General features: G+C 39.8%; 2 protein-coding genes and 1 pseudogene across 2 annotated transcripts in view; all 3 read left to right on the top strand.

The window, feature by feature from the left end:
• The first annotated feature begins 219 nt into the window (after window positions 1–219).
• Window positions 220–600, top strand: LOC141426706 (NADH dehydrogenase [ubiquinone] 1 beta subcomplex subunit 7 pseudogene; annotated as a pseudogene).
• An 810-nt stretch (window positions 601–1,410) lies between these two features.
• Window positions 1,411–26,970, top strand: part of LOC141434213 (multidrug resistance protein homolog 49-like) — a 29,606-nt gene continuing 4,046 nt past the window's right edge. The window contains exons 1-25 of the mRNA XM_074096580.1: window positions 1,411–1,566; window positions 6,484–6,526; window positions 7,178–7,374; window positions 7,920–8,064; window positions 9,020–9,120; window positions 11,133–11,304; window positions 11,662–11,786; window positions 12,968–13,163; window positions 14,120–14,344; window positions 14,501–14,687; window positions 15,016–15,158; window positions 15,449–15,657; window positions 16,315–16,409; window positions 16,499–16,678; window positions 17,110–17,228; window positions 17,518–17,658; window positions 17,985–18,167; window positions 19,489–19,692; window positions 20,257–20,386; window positions 20,806–21,001; window positions 22,560–22,722; window positions 23,208–23,402; window positions 24,158–24,367; window positions 24,992–25,138; window positions 26,719–26,827. Coding sequence (XP_073952681.1) covers window positions 1,532–1,566; window positions 6,484–6,526; window positions 7,178–7,374; window positions 7,920–8,064; window positions 9,020–9,120; window positions 11,133–11,304; window positions 11,662–11,786; window positions 12,968–13,163; window positions 14,120–14,344; window positions 14,501–14,687; window positions 15,016–15,158; window positions 15,449–15,657; window positions 16,315–16,409; window positions 16,499–16,678; window positions 17,110–17,228; window positions 17,518–17,658; window positions 17,985–18,167; window positions 19,489–19,692; window positions 20,257–20,386; window positions 20,806–21,001; window positions 22,560–22,722; window positions 23,208–23,402; window positions 24,158–24,367; window positions 24,992–25,138; window positions 26,719–26,827 — 3,850 coding nt within the window. The 5' untranslated portion in view covers window positions 1,411–1,531. The remainder of the gene's footprint in view (window positions 1,567–6,483; window positions 6,527–7,177; window positions 7,375–7,919; window positions 8,065–9,019; window positions 9,121–11,132; window positions 11,305–11,661; window positions 11,787–12,967; window positions 13,164–14,119; window positions 14,345–14,500; window positions 14,688–15,015; window positions 15,159–15,448; window positions 15,658–16,314; window positions 16,410–16,498; window positions 16,679–17,109; window positions 17,229–17,517; window positions 17,659–17,984; window positions 18,168–19,488; window positions 19,693–20,256; window positions 20,387–20,805; window positions 21,002–22,559; window positions 22,723–23,207; window positions 23,403–24,157; window positions 24,368–24,991; window positions 25,139–26,718; window positions 26,828–26,970) is intronic.
• Window positions 26,002–26,405, top strand: LOC141434247 (uncharacterized; the record flags this gene model as incomplete). Its single annotated transcript, XM_074096636.1, has 1 exon — window positions 26,002–26,405. A coding segment is annotated over one exon (333 nt), but the record flags the coding sequence as incomplete, so codon positions are not given.

Raw genomic sequence — 26,970 nt, 5'->3', positions numbered from 1 at the left:
TAGTTTATCATCTGTCTATTCTTGACTTTGGTCTGAGACCGCATTTTATTTGAGGCTGGCTGTTTTGTTACGACTTCACGTATGACAATACCCCATAGGTGCAGTCAATGTAATATTATGACATTTACAATTGTACCTGGGTAATTAATAACCCTCATCTAATTATCTATAATTATTCATAATCTACAGTAGCAATATCTATTGAAATACTTTAGAAGAATGGGCCAAATATTAGGGTCATTGACTAGTCACCACCTTGACTTACGTCCAAATCAGCCACCAACCTTCCCGCCCGCGGTTGGGTTCAGCTTCACGAGGAAGCCGCGAGTTATGGTAGCGAAAACTGAGGACCTTGTATCTGCCCGAATTCCGCCGAAATACCGCGACTTCTGTGCGCATCATCTCCTGGAATACCAGGTTTGCCGCCACAAGAATATGCCCTTCCTTCTACGGTGTCATCATGAAAAGCATAATTATTTAAATTGTGAACAAGAAGATTACGTCATCAGAATGAAGGAATTTGAAAGAGAGAGAAGATTAAGGGAAAGGGAAATTAGGATAAAAGAGAATGCGGGCAAGCCCCCACCAAAATGCACTTAATGATAAAACTCAATTGAAGTACTTAATAAAAAAGTACGATTCAAATATTATCATGTTTTCTTTAACCACAGCAATTTCTGTAATGTTTTTGAATTATCCTTTCCTATATTACAATTTTGCTACTAAAAATAAGTTTTTGTTAAAAAAAACATTCTTAATACGAGCCTTTTTGCTGACTGTACTTTTTGTTGACTGTAGGTACTTTTAAATTTCATCCAAACTACATTTCCGTATGTAAATACCAAATTTAAGTCGGTGCCATGAACCATTGAGGAGTTCCATCCTGCAGAGACAATCCTGGCAGAACCACGGGGATGTCACTACCAGATTATTGTATTGTCACCAGATTTACATAATTAAGTAGGTATGCCAAATTTCAAATCAATCCGACCTCTGGAAGTGGGTTAAATTCAACTTTCAAGATTTGACCCGCACGTACAGTCGAACCATTTGATTCCTGACCCACCGTAGAACGTTCTCACAGTAAGTGTCATAATAAATCCCCTTGTCAACTAAGCAATGCGATGTCTTTTGTCTATGTCTTTTCCTACAAAATGGTTCCACAGTGGGTCACGATTCAGTTGGTTCGAGTGTACATACATACATAGCAAGTTAAATAAAAGCTTGTAAAAATCTTACTTTTTACCAGGTATAAAGAATACTAAAGTGGTCGTATCATGGCTTACCTAGACCATGTTCGAGAATGTAAAGCTTCCGTCTTGACCATGGTCCTAGAGACATGCTAACATCCAAAGTATATATAGGCCTAATCACTGATGGCAATATTTTCTTGAGTCTCGGTGCCTTATATTGAACTGTGTTTAGATGGTCGCGTTCAGTCCGGAGACGCCTGCGCATGGCTAGTCTCTCCGGGGTGCGTCTTTTTGGTGCCGTACGGTCAATTTCGTTGTGGAAATAAATATCGTTAAAAATGGGAAATAAAAAAGAAAAGAAGGACACTAAAAAGTAAGTACACATATTATTATTTTAGCTATGCGAAATCTTTTGAACTATAGTGAACTATACCTATGACTATACATAGTAACTTAAGATAATTCGCGGAGCGAATTTGATTTTTATTTCATGTTTTATTTGACTGATGGCTTGGCTCAGACGTACTTAGGTACTGTCAAGGACTTTAATTCATGAGCAACTATGTAACGTTTTCTAAGGAAAAGTCATTACGATTTTCCTTGTTAATTAAAGCGATGTCACTATGACGTTTACTGTGAAATGGTTCTATGGTGGCTCATGAACTAAAGTCCTTGACCATACTAGAATTGATTATAAAATCAGAAGTCAACTTTGTGAAAATCAAGACGAAGAAAAATGACGAGTATTGCTAATAAAATCATGAAATTTAATAATAATAATAATAATCCATTTATTTCAAACACAATGTCCATAGATGGTTAGTAATATTAAATCTTACAACTATGTTAGTAGATTTATAAATAATTCTCCAACATTCAATTAAATTAAATTAAATTAAATTATTAAATATTATATGTCACAATCACAATAACATCATTAACCATTAATTACTTATTATTATATAAAACCGGTCTGGAACCCTTATGAAGAAAATTCCAGCGCCGTACAATAGGACAGTCCACCCTGCCCAGAATGGTATTGAGGAGGCTGTTCGGGCTGTTCTTTAAAACTTAACTCGCACGTGTACGTATCTTTTGCTATTATTTTGATAGTTTTATACGGTTAAAGTAAGTTTATTCCTTCCATGAAACAAGATAACAATGTTGTCTAACTTATTAATCTTCACCCATGGCCCATACGTTAAACCCGTCAAGAAATTCTCAGCAAATTAAAGTTAGGCCACCTTAATGAAAACTTATCACTGAACATTGTACCTATTGACCAAGGAATTGGGCAACGAATGTTCCATACAAATTTGTAGGTATCTAGGTATTTGTAGGTAAGCAAAACGTATGCAGTGTCGGGTAATTTTTGATGGTTTCTGATATAGACAGACATAAAACCGGCCAAGAGCGTGTCGGACACGACCAAAATAGGGTTCCGTAGCCATTACGAAAAAATTAAGTAATATTTTAATTTCGTATTTTATATGCAATCTTCCAAGTTTAGGTAGATTTTATACCTTAGGCTGCTGTTTAAGAGTATAAAGGAATTTTTTAACAAAAAAGTAAAACCGACTCCAATAAAAAAAAGTTATAACCAAAAATAGACCAACTACAAAAACCATGAAAATATTTTTCTAGCAGTATGTAGTCGGTGCCTCAGCACGAGACAGCAGGAATGCTGCATGCGCGTTATTTGGCATAGGTACTCGTAATTACTCGTAATTTCAGGTATTGCAAAATATTCACAAAATTATTCTAATTATAAATAAACCCACGTAGCTCACCCAAAACAGTGACTTTTGACATTTCGGAGACCTCGCGCTATACTAGCGCCTCTAGAGCCCTCATAGGATATACCTAGTGCCATCTACGAAGACGCGTGATTTTGTAAAAATTAGACATTAATGATATTGTAATAAGAACCACAGTACGCGTCATCGTGAATGACTTTACCTATAATTATTTAATATACTACGAGCACTTAATGGCCACGAAGTTGGGTACTTTAAATAAAAGATTATAAAAATAATTGAAACGACTACAAAAAACCATGAAAATAATTTTCTACCAGTCTGAAGTCGGTCGTTGCCTCAGCACGAGCCAGCAGGAGTGGGCCTATATAGTCATCTACCTCACCTACGCACTCTATATTGGGCTATTTGGGCGTCAATCACTCCTGCTGGCTCGTGCTGAGGCTCCGACCGACTTCAGAGTGGTAGAAAATTATTTTCATGGTTTTTTTGTAGTCTTTTCAATTTTTTTTATAAAAAAAAATTCCACACTTTTTAGTGTAAATAATCTAAGATACAATAGTTTAATATCAACTGCTCGTCACCTTTTACGAAAGATTGCTTTTTCCGATGCAGAGACGTTCATTATTGAGGAGTCCTGGTGCTTCACCACCCGTTTTACCATATGTATTAAGAGGAGCATAAATTGCTTAGCAACTGTGTCAAAGTAATTGAAATTCAATCCGTGAAATACTTGTTATTGAGTAGTAACTCAGATGGTCAACTGTGGTCTTCATCATCAGTTCCATTTCACCGAATGATGATTTTCATGAGCAAATGCACGAGTTACTACTGAATATGTATACAATACAATACAAAGACTCTGTATTGTACACCAGACATAGTAAGCGATACAGAAAACAGACACACAGAGAAAAAAATTACAAGGTAAGCAATAGGCGGCCTCATCGCTTAAGAGCGATCTCTTCCAGGCAACCTTTTTTTACAGAAAGTAGGAAGGACTAGTTTTCAACAGGTGGTGCATCAAAAGTAGATAAGAAAATTTAAACGTAACAGCAATACATCTACGAATACATACATAATTATATCGTACATATAATATACGTCCAAAATAAATATAGGTAGTGAGATAAACAGCAACAAATAAATAAATAAATTATAATAAGGCTAATAATTACAAGATGACAGATAGTGCTCCTTAAGCATAGATTTAAATACTGACAAAGATTTTGCGCGTCGTAAGTCAATCGGTACGGAGTTCCACAACCGAATAGCCTGGACAGTAGGTATAAGAATATACATAGAAATTGGAGTTAGATAGAGGCACGGTAAGGAGAAAGTTCTGAGAGCATCGAATAGAAGTTACGTAGCTAAATCGCTCTTTGAGGTAGCAAGGAGTTGCAGGGTTAAAGAGAATGCCGTAAAGAAGGTGTAAAATGTGAGAGTTACAGCGAAAGCGGATTGGGAGCCACTTGAGCTGTGATCGAAAATTAGAGACATGATCGAACTTACGTAGACCAAATATAAACCGAATGCATAGATTTTGAATTCGCTCAAGTTTGTTAAGCTGCTCTTCTAAGAGATCGGGATAACAAATGTCAGCATAGTCGAAAATAGGGTGCAGTAAAGTTGTATATCCAATTTACTATAGGTGTCCCTACAACATTTGAAGAGTTCCATCGATTTCCTTAAGATCCAATCATCAGATCCTGATTTAAAACATTATGGGACCTAATGGAAAACATTCCTAGACAAACGCAAAAAAAAAACAAATCGGTTCATAAATGACAGAGTACTGAGGTAACAAACATAAAAAAAATACAACCGAATTGATAACCTCCTTTTTTGACGTCGGTTAAAAAAGGCATTTTTCTCTGACGTTTGCGGAGTAAATGTCAAACTCATTCCTATGGAGTATTGAGTAAATATCAAAATCTACGCAGACGAAGTCGCGGGCAAAAGCTAGTATAAATATATTTCGGGGATCTCGACAACGGCTCCAACGATTTCGATGAAATATGGTATGTAGGGGTTTTTGAGGATGAAAAATCGATTTCGGTTGGTCTTATCTCTGTTATAACTCTTGGTATCAACATAGAATACTATGTATTGAATACACCACCACTGGACAGTGGTACAGACACGAATTTCTCCTAAGCACCACATATCTCAGCTTGTTTGTTTCGTATTTAGTCACTTAAGCAGCGACACTAGCGACATCTATGCTGTAGCTCTCATCGAGAAACTTTCAGCATTCCATTGGAACTAACCGCTCACCCGGACAAAAGATGTCGTTACTAAGCAATCAAATTAAGATTGGTTTTTGGAGTCTGGTCTGGTTTTTGGTACTTGATTTTTTTGTAATGGCTACAAAACCCTATCTTGGGTGAGTCCGACACGCTCTTGGCCGGTTTTTTCCTTTTGAGATACAGCATCCAAAAAAGATACGGACAGGTACTGAAGTTCTACCACGTAAATAATCATGAACGAACACTATATTTGAGGTCAAAGTGTATCAATATTAATTACTTACGAGTACCTAGTTGAAGTCTGTCATAGGTCACAGATCCTTACCAAATACAATTTACCGCTCAATGTACTGATTATGATCCAGGCTTTATGACTACCTACTGTGTGGTCTGCACAGAAATTTTGTGTCAAAAAATATACCCAAGAGATAAGAAGAAGACATCGCTCTTCTCTTAACCGTCCATACATATGCTGGAAAGAAATTTAAAGTAGTTGTTCTTACATTGCAAATATTTAGTATCAGCACTACCTACCCCACCATTACTAGTTAATGGTAATAGCCACAGTATAATATAATTTTTAATATAATACACTCTAAACGACGAGAATTAGGTACTTTTACTTCTATAAAACTACTACTTGTTTGCCCGCGACTCCGTCCGCGTAGATTTCGTTTATCGCTATCTCGTGGGAACTATGCAATTTTCTGGGATAACAACAACTAAATCGGTTCAGCGGTTTAGACGTGAAGAGGTAACAACAAACAAACTGACTTAAAAGTTTCGCATTTATAATATTATAGGGAGTTCTTTCTGATAAACATTCAGATACAGAAAGAGTACAATGAACAGTCAGGAAACTGAATCAGGTACCAGGGTGGAACATTTTTACAATGTCATGTTGACATCCCATCCATCTGCTAAAGAAATCATAGCGAAAATGGTTATGAAAACCACCCTGGTACTTGATTCAGTTTCCTCGGCTGTAAGTACTTACTTACAAACCAAGTTTTCAATAATGAAGATCTACGTTTTAGAGCCAGTTATTGTTTAGTTAGTACCTCGCACTATTAATTACTTTTCTCGTACCTAAGCTAAAAATATTTCCAAAAAATCAAGTCACCAACTTCAAGCAAATAGATATTTAATTTTAAACGGGTTCGTCTCGCACTGGGCAGCTTTATTTTATTTTCTGCTTATTATTTTTTGATTTATACCAATTTAATACCATAAAATATTATAACTGCAAATATTTAGCTGATCGTGGGAATAATTTTGTTTCAGAGAGGAGGAAGTGGAACTGCCCAAAATATCATACTTTCGAATAGTAAGTTCTTTTACCTCAACTAGCTTCATACGACTAAGTACATAGGATATTATTTTTGATTTATACCAACTAACTATCATAAATGATTATAACTGCGAATATTTAGCTGATCATCGTCATCACCATCATCATCAGTTGGAGGAAGTCCACTGATGAACAAAGGCTTCTTCCTAGAACGCCATAAAACATTTGCTACCTGCGTCTACAGATTGCTAACAACTCAACTTTTTGAAATTCATTTTGAAAAACTCTGCTTCACCTATTTTTATTAAAAGCTTTTATTTAGTTCCATTACAAACTTTAATTTAGTTTCACCTGTCCCGTTGTCTGTCTGTCTGTCTGTATGTAGTCAAATCTTGCAAGTTAAATTAGACTGACTTCTAGTAGTCGGATTGACTTGAAATTTGGAATACTTATGTAATTTGCGTAACAATACAATAATCTTGTAGTGACATCCTGGTGGTCCGGCCAGATCGTCTCCGCAGAAAGGAACTCTTTAACGGTTAATGGCATTGACTTGAAATTTGGTATGGAAATGTAGTTTGGGTGACAATGCAAGACAAGTCGACAAAAAGTACAGTCAGCAAAAAAGCTTGTCTTAAAATGTTTTTTTACCAAAAACTTATTTAAGTATAACGTTCTCTATTGTAGTTCCGCTATGCAACATGTACGGAGCGCCTGGCGACAATAGTGGGGGTGCTATTCGGGTTGCTGAGCGGCGGCGGTGTCTGCTACAATCTGGTCCAGTTTGGCGAGCTCAACACAGCCTTTGTAGAGCGAACCGCATACCGCGAGCAAATGACCAGCTACCTTCCGCTAACCCGCCTGTTCGGAGGTGGAATGAGATTGTAAGCACCCATTCTCTTTTAACCACATATTAATCGGCCAATCAACTTTTTGTTGCCATGGTAACGTCTCCTGCGTTACCTATTAAGGCGCTGTTTCACCATCCATTGATTAGTGTTAACTGACGGTCAAATTTGATGCCGTCTCCGTCTATTCGAACAAAACAAATAGAGACGGCATCACATTTAACCGTCAGTTAACACTAATTAATGAATGGTGAAACAGCCCCTAAATGTATGGTTTTATGGGGTTTTAAAATTGATAATCGGAATACTGTACTTCGGGCTAATAACATTTCGTGTTTTTATTCTTCGGAGTTATAAAAATCGGATATTAAAAAAAACAATATTTTGAAATTCGGAAAAATAAATTTCGTGTTTTTAAATAATCGGAATTATATGTCTTAGGAATTGTGAAAATCGGAGTTTTGAAAATCGGAATTAGCAAATTCGGAATAAAATATTTCGGCGTATTTGGGTGTTCCCAAATATTTATCAACTCTCTTAGAACAGACTTTATACTAAACTATTTCACTTACTTCATACAGACAAAATGGATCTCGCGAGGCGAACATGGAGGCGCTGGTGGATGATGCCGAGGCGATGGCCATCGGCATGTTTGTCAGCATCGCGATATCCCTCATCCTTTGCATGAGCTCCGTCGCGCTCATCAATTGGAGCGCATTGAGACAGGTCAGGAACGGACATTAAACACGATGCATATGTTACATTAGATGCAATATAACAAGGCGCTCGTGCTTAAAACCTGTGTGCAATATACTATTTCAATCTCGTAAAATTTCGTCAAAAATGTTTTAAGTTGGAGAACACTCTTCAACGTGTTGGTTTTCAAGGTCTTAAAATTATTTCCTGCTTTGCATTTTCAGAGACGATGGATTTACAAAATTATTTTAAATCCGTAAATTAATTCAGATTGTTACGATTCCACTTTGCTCTTGCCGGCCTACAAGTGTTAAGTAATGTTAATAATGCAATTGCTAGTACGGAACGGGCGCACCGAAGCTCCGAATGATATTTTATTGAAACGCTCACATCGCAATTGATTTAATTGATGTCCTTGCTTCTGGTTCCACTAACTGGTACTTGCTCATCTCTCTAACCAAAACAATGGCATTATTAATTTAATAAACAATACGTATCAAAGTCTCTGTCATGATGCGACAAAAAATATGTAACTACTTAAATATCACGAAAGCATGGCGTGATGTTCGTGGGTGGGAGTACGGTAGAAAAGATGGCACAAACATAGGTTAGGTATTTTACTTGTTAGGTAGTTACCTAACGTTTATAAACTGTTCCGTTTGAAAACTGGATTTAATGCATTTCACTGAGTCAGGGTTTCTCAAACTTATGGTTCCACGTACCCCTGTTAAAGTTTCTAGATGACAGCGAACCTCTACCTCCCTTGCCAAAGAAAATAATAAATTGGCAAATATACATATTATTTATTTTTAATAAAAGGTAACAAATACAGGTAAGAAACATCTTGCCAGTCGGCAGCCACCATTACGTAAATCTTGTCGCGAACCCCCTACCGTCGAATGGCGAACGTACCCTACTTTGAGAAACCCTGCACTAAGTGATTACTCACCGACACGTTATCGACTTCAATGTTTCTTGTCGTTAGATATCGAGGATCCGGAAACTTTTCCTACAGGCTGTTTTAAGACAAGATATGTCGTGGTTCGATACTGACTCCGAATTCAACCTGGCTTCCAAAATGTCCGAGTAAGTAATAATAGTAAAAAAAATGCCATTTAAGACGTATTTGGTTTTTAGGTTTCCTTAGCCAAAATGGCAAAAACGGAACCCTTATAGTTTCGGCATGTCTGTCTGTCTGTCTGTCCGTCCGCGGCTTTGCTCAGGGACTATAAATGCTAGTAAGCCGTAATTTTGCACGAATATATAAGTAAACTATGCTAACAAAATAGTACAATAAAAAATCCAAAAAAAAATTTTTTTAGAGTATATTTTCCTTTCGTACACTATTAATAAGTACCTAAATAATTAGGTATATATTGAGTTAATAGTCATTGTAAAAGATCAAATTGTAAAAACTTCAACAATCGTTGTTTTAAAACATAAGAAAAACATTTAAAAACTCAGCTTTTAAAACTTGTTTCGCCAAATACTTATGTAGTCAAAAAAATAATAACAATTTAATATTGCGTCATAAATTTGGAACCTTTACAGGTTTTACCTCGCTTAGTAATTTAATTTTAATTCTTGATTACCTAGTACCTACCTATCTTTTAATTAAACCGTAAGAGTTAGAGTACATAGGGGTTAGAGAAATGGAATATTATTAATTGCCATTGCAAATTAAATAAATAATTGCCTATCAATTTATTCTCATCATTTATATACTTTTGTACATCAATGATTTAATAGTAGATTATTGTCGTGGCCTGGAAGTAGGCAATTGCTGGCTAAGTATGAGTATTAAACTCGTCCGTTTAACTAATACGAAGCCAGCAATTGCTATTCCAGCCGAGACTAATATAAAGCTTTTATCAAAAATGGTGAATAATTCTGAAATAGAACAAACTTTTTCTTAAAATATATTATAAAATTTTATTTTATTCCAATATTTTTCTTCTGCTTTCCCGCCTTTTTTCATTAAAAATAAACTGCAGGTGTATTTTTCCACCGAAAACACCACAAACTATTTCAGACCCCAATAGAAAAAGACCGGAGTTCCAACAAAATATCTGATACCGGCCATTAGACTTGGCAACATTTCCATGGCCTTTTTTAACCTTTAAAAAAAGTGACTGATTGCAGGCGCACTGATTCATTATTGTCGAGCTAGCGCGCCTGCAATTTTTTTTACTTTTTAATTTTTCGCTGACCATAAACTATGCACTTCACCTTCTGATATGTAAAGAATAATGTCAACTTTTACGGTCATTTTTGAGAAAATACAAATAAACGAAATTTTTAGCAAAACTACTTAGTACTACAGATAATTTAAAAATATACATCAGCACGACATTACTTTTTCCTCTAATGCGAGACAAACAAACTCTTTTAGGTAAGTTTTAAGTACAAAAATACTACAATCACATCAAAAATACTGACCGCGCAGCAAATAACTAGAGCGTGCGTAGATGATACCTACCTACTCATTCTCATAGCAAAATAACTTTTTTTGATGTGCGTTTAAATACTACCCTAGGGAAATTAATTTCACTTGAACTGTTGAATGTGCATAGTTAACGGAAATTAAAAATAACACGTTGTCGAACAAACTTCCATCTGAACTCTGAACTTTTTGTAACTAAATTCTTTCAAGATACATAATTATTCAGAAAGATAGTTGTACTGTACACCTCCTGTATAGGTTGAGCCACGAGAGTTGAAGTGAATGATTGATTACACACACAGCTACAACGTGTCGTTCGTGTAATGACAGCAGGATTTTGACATTTACTCATTCATTTCGTTCAATCTACTTTTGTGCAATCAGTTATTTTTGTAGCTGTGTGTGTAATCATTCACTTCAACTCTCGTGGCACTATATTTTTAATATTTCGGATGTAAAATGATTCTTTAGCTGTCGTATTCAAGGTAAGCAACTACAAATCAACAACGCTGGAAGGAATTAATGAATCGAACCAATGGAAAACTGTGCGTGCCTCGGACAATTTGGGCCGAATACACTTAACGATCAGACTACGACGTGTAGTGTAGGTACATACTGCTTGCTTGATAAAATCAAAATTGTATTCTTATTGCAGGAACATGATGAAGCTGAAAGAAGGAATGGGTGAAAAGCTGGCTGTGGTCTCAAACCTGATTGGAACTGCTATTATTTGTATTTGCCAAGCATTCCCCCTCGGTTGGGAGTTAACCCTCGCTTGCATGACCGTCGTTCCCTTTTCCATTGGAGCTTCTGTAATTTTATCAAATGTAAGTAAAGCAAAAACGGGCTCCTATTCGTCACTTTCCAAATGATATAGCAGGATCTTCACAAGCAAGACTTTCATCTTACTCTTATGCGCGCGACGCGTACTTAGATCAGTCACGTCACGATCCTTAATTTGTGATCCAATTTGAAAAAAATCCTTTGAATCCTTTCGTACGACATGACAGATTTGATACTTATTCGATCTTAAGTAGGTTCCAAATTAAAGGTCGTGACTGCAATGTACTTGGAACAGGTCCATACGGCATAGGCCTTAGTTTCCGCAGTGAAATCTAGTGTTATAATATCAATCATATTGTGATATTTAACGATACGTGTAACTATTTTGATTATGTTCTCAGTATCAAACTAAGTCGTCCATCCGTGAAATGATGTCCTACAGCCAGGCCGGCAAACAAGCGGAAGAAGTATTGAAGTCAGTGCGAACTATCGTTTCTTTTGGTGGCGAAACTAGAGAGGTCGATAGGTGGGTTAAATGCAGTCTAAATTATATACGCACGTCATCATTATCATCTCGGCCTATATATAATACGTCCCACTGCATAATCTATCAGAATCCCACACAGGCCCAGTATTGGGAGGGTGCGAAGTACTAGGTGGGGGTAATTAAATCTATCGCAGCGCTCATAGTGGCCAAAAGAAGAAATAATGTAGGCTCTGTCATCTGTCATACTCATATGAATCTGTCATTAACAAAGCAATTTGTATAGACTTTAACTACCAAATTTTTTATGATGCGAGCTTAATTTATTGAACACTGTCCCTGTTTTGTTCTTAATTCCTCTACTTCTCGGGCATGTTCAGCAACAATTTTCCTTATGAAACGGTTTGTGGTTGAAATTTTATATTGAGGGATACTCACAAAACCGGTCTTCAAAATGTCTACTCATTTTGATCTGAAAACGATATTTAATTTATTACTAGCGATATAAGAACAATTATATAATTTTACTATTATTCAAAGAAACCAATGAGATAGCTTTATCTTCTAGTTTTACAGTAAAAGTACAACTAAACATGAAGTAAACAAACCCTGACATAACGAAAATAAAACACTTTTTGAATAAATTTTACTTACCTCATTTAATTTTAATGACCAAAAATGAATTCACAACCTTTTGTCCACCCAAATCACGGTAACACAGTTAGTAATTTTGTATTATAAATTAATACGTTATAGGTTTGATTTTTGTCACAATGTCGCGATGAAATTTCAAAACGTCAGAATATCAGAGCCAAAAAAGTTGCGGACGCTAGGTGGCGCTGATGCCGTGCACACAGCCAATAGATTGGGAAGTTCACATTTTTGTTTGATTTAATTTAAATAATTTGTTTAATTAGACGTTAATTTGCGGAGGCCCATATCAATGGTGGTGATAGATGGCTTTGTGTGATTTGTGTGTTCCTTACACGTAAACGTAGCTAGCATAAGGTCGCGGGTAAGCAAAGTAAGTAATTGTTTCAGTTCATTGATTGAATTTATTCGTAGATATTATTCTGTGCAGATTTCCTCACGACGTTTTCCTTCGCTTTAAAGTCTCATAGTCTAATTTCAATGTTCGAACGTTAATTAGGTTAATTCAAATCATTAAAAAATAGTTTTAGCGGTAAAAACAATTCCAAAATAACTCCGTTCTTCCTTTTAAGATACAAGAATTTGTTGGAGCCAGCGGAGCGGTACGGGCGGCGGCGCGGGCTGTTCACAGGGCTCGGCACCGGTTTCAACTGGGTGCTCACGTACTCGCTCAATGCTATCGGCCTCACCTACGGCACCCGACTTGTGCTTCGGGACCTTCTAGTCGAGACAGACGAACGAAAATACGTTGTCGGGGAAATATTCAGCGTACGAATTGTTTACTTTATCAATACAGTGCAATGGTGTGCAGTGAGAGTGAGCAACGCTAACTGCTGCCCTCGCACCAACAACTGGGTAGGCAGGCAGCAGTACTGGCTGCCAACCCTCACTGCACGCCCTGGAGTGTAACCACACTACCTAATATTATGTCATTCATCAGAGTCATGGGAGACAGATTCAATCCGCGACCATGACACTCGCGTGGTCCCATAAGGGCCCTGCCACAAGTTCGTGCGATCGTTGGGTTTGCAAGAGTTTTCTGTGTGCATTGCGCGGCCAACATGATATCTGCAATTTGTTTACCTAACAGCACACGTAATGAACAGAAAAAGAGCTCGCCACAACGCCAATCGCACGTAATTGTGGCCCGGCTCATTGGTAATAGGTTGTTGTCCATTAGTAAACCACTAACTGAAAAACACAACATGATAATGAATATGACATTATAAATACTTTCGTATCTACACAAATTTAAAACTCAAATCAATACGCCAAGCAAATAATGAGTCCCATATTATTTATATTATTTGCTCAAACCGAACTGTAATAACTCGTCTACCGGTATTGTACTTAACTACGATAAAAGATTTTTTCATTCTTGATTCCTTCTTAAATTAGTCATGAAATACTTCTCTTCGGTAATGTACGAAAGATGTTCACTTATGTTGGTATTCTACATTAAGAGTAAAGTTAAAAGAGCGATCTCATTACCTTCCTCATCAGCAACCGGAAGACGCCCAGTGTTGAACAAAGGGGGGAGGCCCTTAGAACGCAACAATGAATGACCACTTGCCACCAGCTTCCACCAGTTGTCCACGACCCTCGCGATGTCTTCAATCCACCTAATGGGTGGGCTTTCAAAGCTGCGTCTTCCGGTTCTTGATAGCCACTCGAGAACCTTTTACTTACCTTATGATCAAGTTCTGTTCTGATACATCTTATAGATCCTGTTCAGTATGTACATGGCCACTCAATCGATCACCTTTTGCGTGCCCCATGCTGAAGCATTCTCAGGAGCCCGAGCTGCGGCCGCCAGCATATTTGATATGATAGAAAGAGAACCTAAAATAGATAGCTTGAGTAATGAGGGTGCTTCTCCGCGGAGAGTTGTTGGCGACATATCCTTTGAAGACGTCAGCTTCAACTATCCATCACGTCCTGATGTCACAGTATGTATATTCGCGTCATTCAATTGAAATTAACCTTACTTTAATGTATTAGATTTTCTTCTTTATTTTTTATTTTTTTTAATTTTTCTTTACTCAGTGCGAAAGTTTGAGTAACATTTGACTGTCTTTTTACTGATTTTCAATGATTTTCAACAGGTCCTGAAAGACTTTTCTCTTTATATCAAATCTGGAGAATGCGTGGCTTTAGTTGGTTCTTCAGGCTGTGGAAAATCTACTGTGCTCCAACTTCTACAGCGGCTTTACGACATTCACTCAGGATCGATTAAGCTCGATGGTAGAAACGTGAGACATCTGAATTTAGGCTGGCTCAGATCATGTCTGGGTAAATATTTATATATTATGTTATTAAAATATATTCTTTGTAGAAACCGTTTAGAAATCTTATTATACCTCCTTTTAAAATTGTTTTTACTAGATTGGCTAAGTTAATCGTGTGTTATGTTTTTGGCATAATATTCTGAAAATTTCATTCATACATTAATCTCGGTCTAAATACATTACCGTCCCATTGCAGAGCGCAGATCTCCTCTCAGAATGAAAGGGCTTGGACTGTAATTCCATTTACCTACTGCATTCTGCTAACGCTAACAATCCTTGTTTGCTTCCTTCAAAGACGAACGAAGAAATAATGAGTGTATGGCGATTTACAGGTGTGGTCGGGCAGGAGCCAGTCTTATTCCGTGGGACTATCCATGACAACATATCAATAGGCTGTCCAGAAGTGGCGAGAGAAGATGTGATCAAGGCTGCAACAATGGCTTATGCTCATGACTTCATTACCAACTTGCCTAATGTAAGTGTATTGCTTACTAAAATTTATATAATTCATTTTGAGAATTAGACATGACAATATTATAATTATGCGTTTATCCTTACTTATTTAAAGTTTTATTAATAATTCAGAAAATTAAGTTAAATCGCTTCGCTTGCATCGAAAAATATCTATTACCTTGTTCTTTTTAATATTTAAAATGTACACTCCTGTCGGGGTGTAGCCGGCGAGTTTGTCTCCATTTTTCCCTGTTTAACGCTGCCTGCTTAACTATGGTTCTGAGTACGGGATTATTTGTTTTTTACTTTAAGGGTTACGATACTGTGATCGGGGAGCGAGGAGCGTCGCTCTCAGGCGGTCAGAAGCAACGCATAGCCATCGCGCGGTCTTTGCTACGCGAGCCGCCGGTTCTACTGCTGGACGAAGCCACCTCGGCCCTCGACCCGCAATCCGAACGACAAGTACAGGCAGCATTGGACAGTGCCAGTGTCGGAAGAACTACGATCGTAGTGTCACATAGGTAGGTATATCTTCATTCATCATTATTTCAGCTTATATATATCCTACTGCTGGGTACAGTCCCTCTCGGAATGAAAGGGCTTGGACCGCAGTTGTGCGGATTGGGAACATCACACACTTCGGTGCTTCGCAGATTTGTGCAGGATTCCTCACGTGTTTTCTTTCACCATAAAGCTCGTCGTAAATTTCAAATGTAATTTCGTACATGAATTTCAAAAAACTCTTCTCAAATACGAACCCACGATCTTCTGTTTGAGAGACCATAGATCACACCACGAGGCCACCACGGCGCCACCACGGCTTAGTTATACCATTGCAAATGTTAAGGTAGACAACACAAGTAAACTGATTTTGCTTGAAGAGCTAAGAACGATTCCACCTTTTACACCGGGCAGTGGAGATTATTTACACGTTTATATGTCCTAGTATATCCTATTGTATATTTAAATAATAATTACCGTGTACAATGTTTTTATGAATAAAATATTTGTATTTGTATCCCTGTCGATAAAAATCGATATTTGAACCGTCTTCGAAAGCCTTGCAACCTTTAATGTTCATATCTAGTTACTACTATTGCCTTTCCTTATAATATTGTCTCTAGGTCCAGCTGTGTCTTAAAAAAACTCACTGTGTTCACATGTGTTACTTTTAATAGATTATCAACAATAGTAAATGCGGATCGGATCATATGCATGGACCAAGGAGCGATCGTTGAACATGGAACACATGAAGAACTCATGAAAGCAAAAGGTTAGTCCTGTTGCCTGCTTTTTTTTCAAATCTTACCAAATAGTTTTCAAAATGAAGGTAAGTAATACCGAATATTAAATTGGTTGCAGGATTTTATCATAAGTTGGTAACAACAGGAAATGAAGGCAAAGAACCGGATGTGATTGAAACTTTGCCAGAAGAAGCAGACGGTGATGGCGAAGGCGAGGAGGCGCTGGCTCTTGCTCCTCGAGTAGACCCAAAAAGACGATCAAATAGACGGGTTCACAGACACCATTCTATGAAAAGAGGTAATTAAGTACCTATCACTTAGTACTTGATACTAATAGTATACTGCCAGACGTCGAAGATAAGAGAGGCTGAAATTATTGCTAAAAAACAGCATTTATCTCACTCTTCTCTTAGCATAATCACAATTGTTTGCACAGACCAGTTTGCCGCAAACCAGTTTCTGACCAGAAAATTAGATGATAAAAATTAAATAAATAAAGTTTGCGCTTTTACTGAAAATCGTTATTCACCATTACTGTCTGTCTTGCATTATTATTTAGATGACAGACAACCCCTTGTCTTCACCACTATCCCACGGACACTGACGGTCTCTTCAAGCTGCGGTCAGCAGTATCTTATATCGAAACATCACGTGATTCATATGATCGTTTTCATTTTTTTCTTTGTCATAAAAAACTTTGCTTATTTATTCCATTTCCATTGGTTTTAGAATCTCATGACTGGATGACTCCTAGGGGCTCTATAAGTTCGGTGATGTCAACTGGTCTGGCAAACTTTGTCTACAACGTTGAGAATGACGGCAGTGATGAAGAAAAGGAAGACGATGTAGTAAGCTAGATACTTATTTAATTAAGCGAAACAATCCTGTTTTTTTAAAGTCCTTTCATTTTTTCTATTTGAAACTCTACGCTTCGTCTCAATATCTAGACGAGGCGGTCGTTGAATCACAGTCAGAATTGTGATTGTCGGTGTAGTTGTATGTCGGTTTAAGTGTCCCAATTTTCTAATGTAAATGCCTTTTCGACTACTATCACTGCACTGCACTAGCTACCATTGCATTGAACCACGTTAGGTCTTATAAATTTATCTATTGCCTACAGAGCAAATTATTTTTCAGGATGTAAAACCCGTCAGCGACTGGGAACTGATGAAACTGAATGCACCGGAGTGGCCTTCCCTGGTAGTAGGATCAATCGCCGCGTTCATACAGGGTGCTTGCTTTCCAGCATTTGCTCTTCTCTTTGGATACACTGGTGGGGTAAGTATAACATTTTCATTGCGTTTGTTTGTTTAGCCGACCGCCATACTTAGTATAAATAACACGGTAACGAGCTAACGAGTAAGTAATACTTCGCCGTACACGGTGCTTTCACTGCAATAGGTAGGCGGACAGACTTATGTGATGTGATGACGATGTTTGTTAGTTATAGTGAGTAGTTTGAAACAAGTTCGTCAGCCGTATTTAAGTGAACGAAATAGTATAATTACCTTAGGTAGAAATGGCGACAAAGCATTTATTGAAATATTTCGACGATGACGACAATTCAATCGCTTAAGTAGTTACTTATTTCTCTTTTTTTACAGATTTTTGCGTTAAAAGATCATGATGAGATACTATACCTAGCTGATTTGTACTCGGGTATGTTTATCGTGGTAGCCGCTATCGCTGGAATTTCCATGTGCCTACAGAGCACCGCCTTTACTAACGCTGGATTACAAATGACGTCGAGATTGAGGCAACAGTATTTTAGTAGTTTGTTAAGACAAGTAAGTCATCGTTACTTTTTTTTTGTCGAAGTGTATTTTTATTCACATAAATACAAGAATTTAAGAAGAAATAACCATATAAAACTTAACTATAAACTAACTACCTAACTTAAAAACTTAATACATACTAAATTAAATCTAAAAAAGGCCCCCGTGGCATGGTGCCCAAGAGACTGGCAGCATTCCCTCGTTGAATGGCGATGGCGATTCTTTGAGAGAGATAGCTGCCAGCCCTTTGGTCTCCACTAATGTCGACCAGGCGCTTTTGCACTTCTTTAAAAAAATTTTGTGCGCCGGGACCCCAAGGACCCAGGGTCTCAAATCCGTCAGCAACGACATTATATGCTGAACCGAGACCCTGGTATTTTAATACTTTCCTGCCCTCGGTCGCTTCAGCCGCTGCGCCAGCTTTTTTAGTTATACCCTGGAGGTGTGAAGGGGCTAGGGTATCGACGCAGGTTGCGTCCCAAACTAAAACCCGACCCATCCTCCAGGGCATCAGAGACATACCGTCCGGCCTTTTGCCATCATCTCGCGCAATGCTATTGGGTTCTAAAATTGACAGCACGTTTATGGTGGCAAGAGACCGGCGGATAATATCATTAAGCGGAGCGTGCCGGGAAAAACGGTCAGCACTTTTTTGGCAAGAAATGAAATGTGAATGCAGCTTCATCTACGCGTATCCTCATTCTCTGCATCCATAAAACTATAATGGTGCATAGCAGTCGCCTAATGATTTTTGCAAGATACTACAGAACCTAGGTTGTCTCTTAGAGCTGTCGGGCCGGATTTTAATTGGATTTTCCAGTGGCAGAACATTTTATATGAAGCTATTCACACTTGCCCGACACGATTTTCTATAGAAATGACCGACATCCGACACAAAACGGATCCGACACCCGACAAGTGGAAACAGGCTCTTGCTGGCAAAAGCTACGGGGATATGACTGTGCTGGTCTATACGATGGATGCCAGTAAAATCGTGCCAGGAGGGCTACTACGAAATTCGAAGTTCGTGTCATTCCGTCCCTCTGACACTTACACTGTTTAATACGAGAGCGAGAGGGACAGTATGATACAAACTTCGATTTTCGAACTTCGGAGTAGGCCCTCAGTAGCATGATACTGTGGCGCTCGATAAATCACTTGTAATTTGTTAAAGCCCCGCGGGTCCATAACAGTATCGCCACCGGACAATCGAAAAAAGAAATTTTCCACAGTCCGGCTGGCCGGACTACACAACCGGACCACGGTTAAGAAGGGATAATGTCTACTGGCAAAATTTTACTGGCATTCTGTAAAATTTTGTTAATTTTCGTAGGAAATTGGTTACTTTGACAAGGAATCAAATACAGTTGGTGCACTGTGCTCTCGATTAAGTGGTGACGCGGCAGAAGTCCAAGGCGCGACTGGCCTTAGGATCGGACTAGTCCTGCAGGGCTTGAGTTCTGTGCTGGTTGGCTTCATCATGGCTATCTGCTATAACTGGAAGCTAACTCTTGTTAGCACAGCATTTTTACCCCTTGTGAGTATTTCAATATACTTAGATATTCATTTTTAGGATTACTTCATCAAGGGAAAGTACCTGAAATATCGTAGATAGGATATTTTGCTGAAAGTAGAATTTGTGTTATTTTTGAAAGTTAGTAATTCTTAAACCATACAATTCATGATATGCCTAGGAATTTCATGATCTGCCTAAACGTCACTAGGCAAATCGCTAAACGGTGAGTTTTGAACGATATGGCGGATGACCCTTAGCCAATTCATGAAATGGCGGCATTTCACGATATGCCTAGGAATATGCCTAGGAATATGCCTAGGAATTTCGTGATCTGGCGGATTTTACGATCGGCCGCCGACATATATATGTAGGAATATCGTCACTACTTTGAAAAAATCTCGTATCTCAAATCAATATGTCAGCAAATTTGACCCTTAAAGCAATGTACATTAAGTTCAGTCGGAAAGATTCGACTTCGAGATACCAGCTTTTCTCACAGTAGTGACGATATATAAGAATTGCTCGTTTAAAGGTATTAGATTAATTAATAGATGAAGTGACGATTCTCTTTTGTATCGAACACAGATGGTGGGAAGCATCTGGCTGGAGGGTATCATGTCTCAACAGTCACAGACGGACGAGCGGAATGCCATGGAATCCGCCACAGCAATTGCCACAGAAGCCATCATCAGTATTAGAACTGTGCAGAGCTTAGGTAAGATCAGTTAGAATGCTAGGAAGTGTGTGCAAATAAGTATATTAGATAAGTATGTGTAGTACCTAAGTCCTAGGTATTTGGGAACTACCTATCTTACACAGTGACAGTGACCCAAGCTGTCAAAGTTGTGATTAAATAGATTTTTCTTTACTTTGTCAGTGCCTACTTTGTATTAGTTGTAAAGTCAATTTTATTGTACCTAACATCATTTTTATTTTAAAATAATGACTTTCTGTCAAGTTTCTTGCGGCGATTTCTTATTGGCTACACTTAATGGACTTTCCGTAAGCGCTGGTAGTAAAAAAAGAAAAAAATAACAAAGAGCCGTTTGCGACTTACACAATCATTTTGATAGAGCAACATACCAAATTGTTGAAGTTATCCGACGTTAAAAAAAAGTGTGTTGTTTGTTGTAGGCTTGGAATCTTACTTCCTAGAGAAATTCAGCAGTGCTTTGGTAGAATCTTGCGCCGCCGTGACCAAAAAGTCGCGCTGGCGTGGCCTTGTTCTCGGACTGGGGATCTACGTGCCTTTCTTGTCGTACTCCAGTGCAACGGTCTACGGCGCCGTACTGGTCGCCTACGAAGGCCTATCCTATAAGACTGTACTGCTGTAAGTTTACCAATCAGACTTCCCAGGACGCGTACAAGCGAAAGCGAATGAGCGTGGAGTGTAACTTAGTCGTAGGCACAGTTTCACTAGCAGCAGGTTTTAATATGCAGTGCGTCCAAAATATGGTACGGTTTTCAAAATATATATTTATAATTTTAATCCTACCAATATCCCACTAATATTATTCTTATTATAGTTCAACGAGTCTTGATTATTTATGTTGTTCTAATAAGCCCTTATTTCTTTGACTAAACAGAAGTAGTTTTAGCAATTTACGTCTTGTCAGCCGTAGAAAATAGTAGATTGTTTAACAAGGGACTAAAACAAGGCATAAAGATACGAGATGTTAAGCCACCCGAACGGAGCTGGGGTGGCTATAGTTCGAGTGTCATTATGGTTGTTTAGTCTAGACTCGCGTTAAATAACACTCTACTTTTCACTTTGAATGCGAGGGATAAAAACGACGTTCTATAGATACATAACTAACTACAATATTACTTTTTTACAACGTACGCTTGCAAACGTACGCAACACGTATTGCAAAACGTATGCAACTTACGCAAAATTAAATGGGAAAACAATTTGTTCCGCGGTTTTTCTTTTTTTTTTTGAGGTAAAGTGGCGCTTTAAGTGCTTGCACATTTAACCAACAGATTCAAACTTGAAAACTATTTTAAAACTAATTGGACTATGCATAATAAAATGAAGTCACCCTTAATATTAATTAAATATTATGTTCATTTTCCTAATCATTAATCGTGGTTCACGAAATTATAACGGTTTTTGTCACAGTTGTCATTTTGTGGTTATTTCCACGCCATAAAAATACATACAATCAATGAAAATGCCGATAATCCTCTATTCACAAACACCGTGACTGGCTGTTTAAGGGTTTCCAGAGTAAATTAAAAAAAAAACTTTAAGCCCTAGAGATTAATAAAGAGCTTTAGTCCCGATATGCAGAGACTAAAGTAACATTTTAAGAGCATGAGAAGTGAAAATAATATTATAGTGTGTCATAGATTGTACACACAGAACAGTAGAAAAAAACAGTTTTGCCAATATAAAATGTATATTATACCAACAATTATGAATGCGAATGTTTGCACGTCTGTTTGTTTGTTTGTTACCTCATCGCGTCAAAACCGCTCAACCGATTTAGATGAAATTCGGTATAAGTACGGATAGTTTTTATCCCGGAAAATTGCAGTTCCCTCGGGATGGCAATAAATAAATCCTACACAGACGGAGTGGCGGCCAACAGCTAGTTATTATAATATTATAAATCCACAGCGTTTATGCATTTATAATTGCTGTAGATTGATCTACGTTACGTATGAAGTACGAGTATGTAGATAGCTGGATCCCTAAAAGCCCTAAAATATCAACCACTAAAGACTACTTAGTACGAAATATGAAATTGGCACTTACCTAGCGTCCAAGCTATGATTCTAAGCAAATATCTGCGTAATGTTTCGGGACATAAAGGTCCGGCTATATAAAACCAAGTAACTGACGCAGCGCAAAGAACATTCTCAATTTTATTCCATTTTATCAGAGTTACCGAGGCGTCCATGTATGGTGCCTACATGCTCGGACAATCTCTGGTGTATGCGCCAAGCTTCAACTCGGCCAAAGCTTGCGGCGCCCGGATCCTGTCGGTGATCAACAGAGAGCCGAAGATCATAACGAAACCTGGCATTAAGGATAGAAAAGATTGGGTATGTCAGCCATGGGTACCACCTAAAGCGGCAAAATTGGTCAAGTGTGAGTTAAATACGCGTGGAGAGGGTCTCTACAAGAGCGTCAGTATGGGGGTGTAAGGGGGTGCACGTGCATCTCCTGGCGTAAAATTCATGAAACAAGACTAAGATTAATGAAACTTTTAAATGCTCCTAGTTTACTGCTCGTTTTACCTGATTCGGAGTGGCACTAAGTAGTCTCTGTGGCAGTATGAGATTAACAGTACTTAATTTGATAAACCCTTCCGATTTTCATATTTTTCCTGACAACTTTCATTTAGGTTCAGTACTTAAGATACTCGTAGAGCTGTTATATTTCAATCAATACTTATATTTTACTAAAAGTTTATTAGTATTATTGCCATCCTACGCTATCATAGCTAACTTTATTTACAAGAATGTTTTTATAGTTCATCAGATCTTTTATCAATTTTATCTTTATAATAAAAACAATATGTCTGAAGAAAGCAACCGGGAACTTCAGTCTCAAAGATGTGGAGTTCAGTTACCCGACGCGTCCTCACATTCGAGTACTGAAAGGCATCGACCTGAAGGCGGAAGCTGGCAAGACGGTGGCGCTGGTGGGCGCCTCGGGCTGCGGCAAGTCCACCGTGCTGCAACTGCTGCAGCGGTTCTACGACCCTGACTCCGGAAATATCGTACGTTAATATGCCTGTTCATGGCTAGCATCATTACCTGCCTGAATGGTTTTTTTTTGTTGAGTCGTCTTAACAACCAAAGACAGGACCTTGCTTTTATTGATTACTTTTTTTTTTATTTATATGAGGTGCTTTATAGGAGATGGCAGCGTGCAGTCGGGAAAAAATCAAAATGGACGACTGGGATGGGAAGGGAGGGCCCAAATAGTGACGGACTCTCACCGGCTAAAAACCCGGCTTCACGTCTCCAACTCCCTCAATATGTTACAATCACCAGACTTTCTTTCTTGGTTCTCTTCTTGGTATTTATTTACCTATTCATAAGTTTCATCATCCATGTGCCGTTTTTAAAAGCGCACCTTCTAGAGGAGTAGTCTAAATATGTGTTCGAAAATATCTGAACACGGACTAGTGTTGCGTGATTGAACACACGGTCTTTTGCAAATATTTTGCAATATCTGGCTGTACCTACATACGTGTACGAGAAGTGTCTGCAAAATTAGCTATACGTTAAATGACGCTACACGAGCTTTATTCTTGTTAGCAGTGGGTAATAACTAGCAACCGTACATTCACCTGCATTAATCTGTCATGGATAGAGCATTCAAAAATATCTGTCATGTTCTACCGGTTCTATAGAGTCGTATCCAAGTCGTATCAGATATTAGTGCACGCTTTGTTATGTCAGATATTAATGCTGGTGGCTGTGCTTACCTACTCACCATCAGTCCCAATAGTCCAATTGATGTTCTCAGGAATTAGATGGACGCGACATCAACAGCTCGCTGACATTGCCTCGACTGCGGAAACAGCTGGGTGTGGTGCAGCAAGAACCTGTGCTGTTCGATCGCACACTTGCGGAGAACATCGCGTACGGTGATAACAGTCGGAAGGTCACCATGATGGAAATCGTCGCCGCAGCTAAAGCTGCAAATATTCATAGCTTCATCGTTTCGCTCCCAAAGGTCAGTTTCAGTTTTTGATTCATTTTCGAAAAGTGCGATTACTTTGATAAGTACATATCTAACCGAATACAATTTTCATGACAACTTGAAATTATAGTGTATAAAATACATATCTACATTTATCCCACGAACAAATGGCAGTCGCCGCGCAATGAAACTGAAACTTTTGGCCAATGGCTGCTGAAGATTTAAGATACTCGTAACAAACGCACTGCCTTATAATTGGCTGCAATATTTACAGCCCCCAACAAAGTAGTAATACACTGAAAAAAAGGATAGCTGAACTAGTTAAGCTACTTGACGTTTAGCCAAAATGTACTAACTAATTAGAAACTAAAATTGTGCTAATATTGCAAAACTGATTTTGGAAGACATCACCTAACTTTTAGCTACTAGTAGGTAGGCTTTGGTTTTGAAGTCACTAAAGTCATGTTACAAGCAACAATTTTTTTTGTTACTCTCCTAACGCCCAAGACAATAAAATGTTAGCAAATCTTTTTTTTCTTCAGTGTACAGAGGTACCTATATCATAGTAATTTATATTTCTTCGACTTTATAAGACTTTATACGACTGACTGATATATAGGTACGTCGATACCTAATTGTATCATAATTATTTTTCAGGGCTACGACACGAACCTGGGCTCGAGCGGCGCGCAGCTGTCGGGCGGTCAGAAGCAGCGCGTGTGCATCGCGCGCGCGCTCATCCGCTCGCCGCGGCTGCTGCTGCTGGACGAAGCCACCTCCGCGCTCGACGCCAACAGCGAGCGGGTAAACAATAGTATATCGTCAGGGCTACGACACGAACCTGGGCTCGAGCGGCGCGCAGCTGTCGGGCGGTCAGAAGCAGCGCGTGTGCATCGCGCGCGCGCTCATCCGCTCGCCGCGGCTGCTGCTGCTGGACGAAGCCACCTCCGCGCTCGACGCCAACAGCGAGCGGGTAAACAATAGTATATCGTCAGGGCTACGACACGAACCTGGGCTCGAGCGGCGCGCAGCTGTCGGGCGGTCAGAAGCAGCGCGTGTGCATCGCGCGCGCGCTCATCCGCTCGCCGCGGCTGCTGCTGCTGGACGAAGCCACCTCCGCGCTCGACGCCAACAGCGAGCGGGTAAACAATAGTATATCGTCAGGGCTGCGACACGAGCCTGGGCTCGAGCGGCGCGCAGCTGTCGGGCGGTCAGAAGCAGCGCGTGTGCATCGCGCGCGCGCTCATCCGCTCGCCGCGGCTGCTGCTGCTGGACGAAGCCACCTCCGCGCTCGACGCCAACAGCGAGCGGGTAAACAATAGTATATCGTCAGGGCTACGACACGAACCTGGGCTCGAGCGGCGCGCAGCTGTCGGGCGGTCAGAAGCAGCGCGTGTGCATCGCGCGCGCGCTCATCCGCTCGCCGCGGCTGCTGCTGCTGGACGAAGCCACCTCCGCGCTCGACGCCAACAGCGAGCGGGTAAACAATAGTATATCGTCAGGCAGCTGCGACACGAACCTGGGCTCGAGCGGCGCGCAGCTGTCGGGCGGTCAGAAGCAGCGCGTGTGCATCGCGCGCGCGCTCATCCGCTCGCCGCGGCTGCTGCTGCTGGACGAAGCCACCTCCGCGCTCGACGCCAACAGCGAGCGGGTAAACAATAGTATATCGTCAGGGCTGCGACACGAACCTGGGCTCGAGCGGCGCGCAGCTGTCGGGCGGTCAGAAGCAGCGCGTGTGCATCGCGCGCGCGCTCATCCGCTCGCCGCGGCTGCTGCTGCTGGACGAAGCCACCTCCGCGCTCGACGCCAACAGCGAGCGGGTAAACAATAGTATATCGTCAGGGCTGCGACACGAACCTGGGCTCGAGCGGCGCGCAGCTGTCGGGCGGTCAGAAGCAGCGCGTGTGCATCGCGCGCGCGCTCATCCGCTCGCCGCGGCTGCTGCTGCTGGACGAAGCCACCTCCGCGCTCGACGCCAACAGCGAGCGGGTAAACAATAGTATATCGTCAGGGCTACGACACGAACCTGGGCTCGAGCGGCGCGCAGCTGTCGGGCGGTCAGAAGCAGCGCGTGTGCATCGCGCGCGCGCTCATCCGCTCGCCGCGGCTGCTGCTGCTGGACGAAGCCACCTCCGCGCTCGACGCCAACAGCGAGCGGGTAAACAATAGTATACCGTAGACATAGTTTAACTTAGATCGACCAACTTCATAGAGGTTCGGTGTTAGTACTTTCATGCAGCCGATCGTTGTATACGTTTAACTGAGTCCGCACGGAGTCCACTCCGCTCGCAGTGAAAATTGGGCTAAATATCTATACCTAGTGTGGAGTATCATTAAATTATCAATCTGATACAACTTTATTGCGAAATTATTATTTTTTTCAGGCTGTTTCGGAGGCTCTTGAGAAGGCTGCCAAGGGCCGGACATGCATCACCATTGCCCATCGTCTCTCCACCATAAAAGATGCCAGTCTCATCTGTGTTGTTGATAAAGGTAACGAAAGTTCCGATTACGAACTGGATATAAAAAGTCGAAGGTTTAAACTCACTTTACTAGCTTTTGCCCGCGACTTCGTCTGCGTAGATTTCTGCGTAGTTATATTTACACAATACTCCATAGATCGTAGTAAGTACCTA

This window comes from Choristoneura fumiferana, chromosome Z (assembly GCF_025370935.1).
Source record: "Choristoneura fumiferana chromosome Z, NRCan_CFum_1, whole genome shotgun sequence".
Classification (NCBI taxonomy): domain Eukaryota; kingdom Metazoa; phylum Arthropoda; class Insecta; order Lepidoptera; family Tortricidae; genus Choristoneura; species Choristoneura fumiferana.
This window is presented reverse-complemented; position numbering and strand designations above follow the sequence as displayed.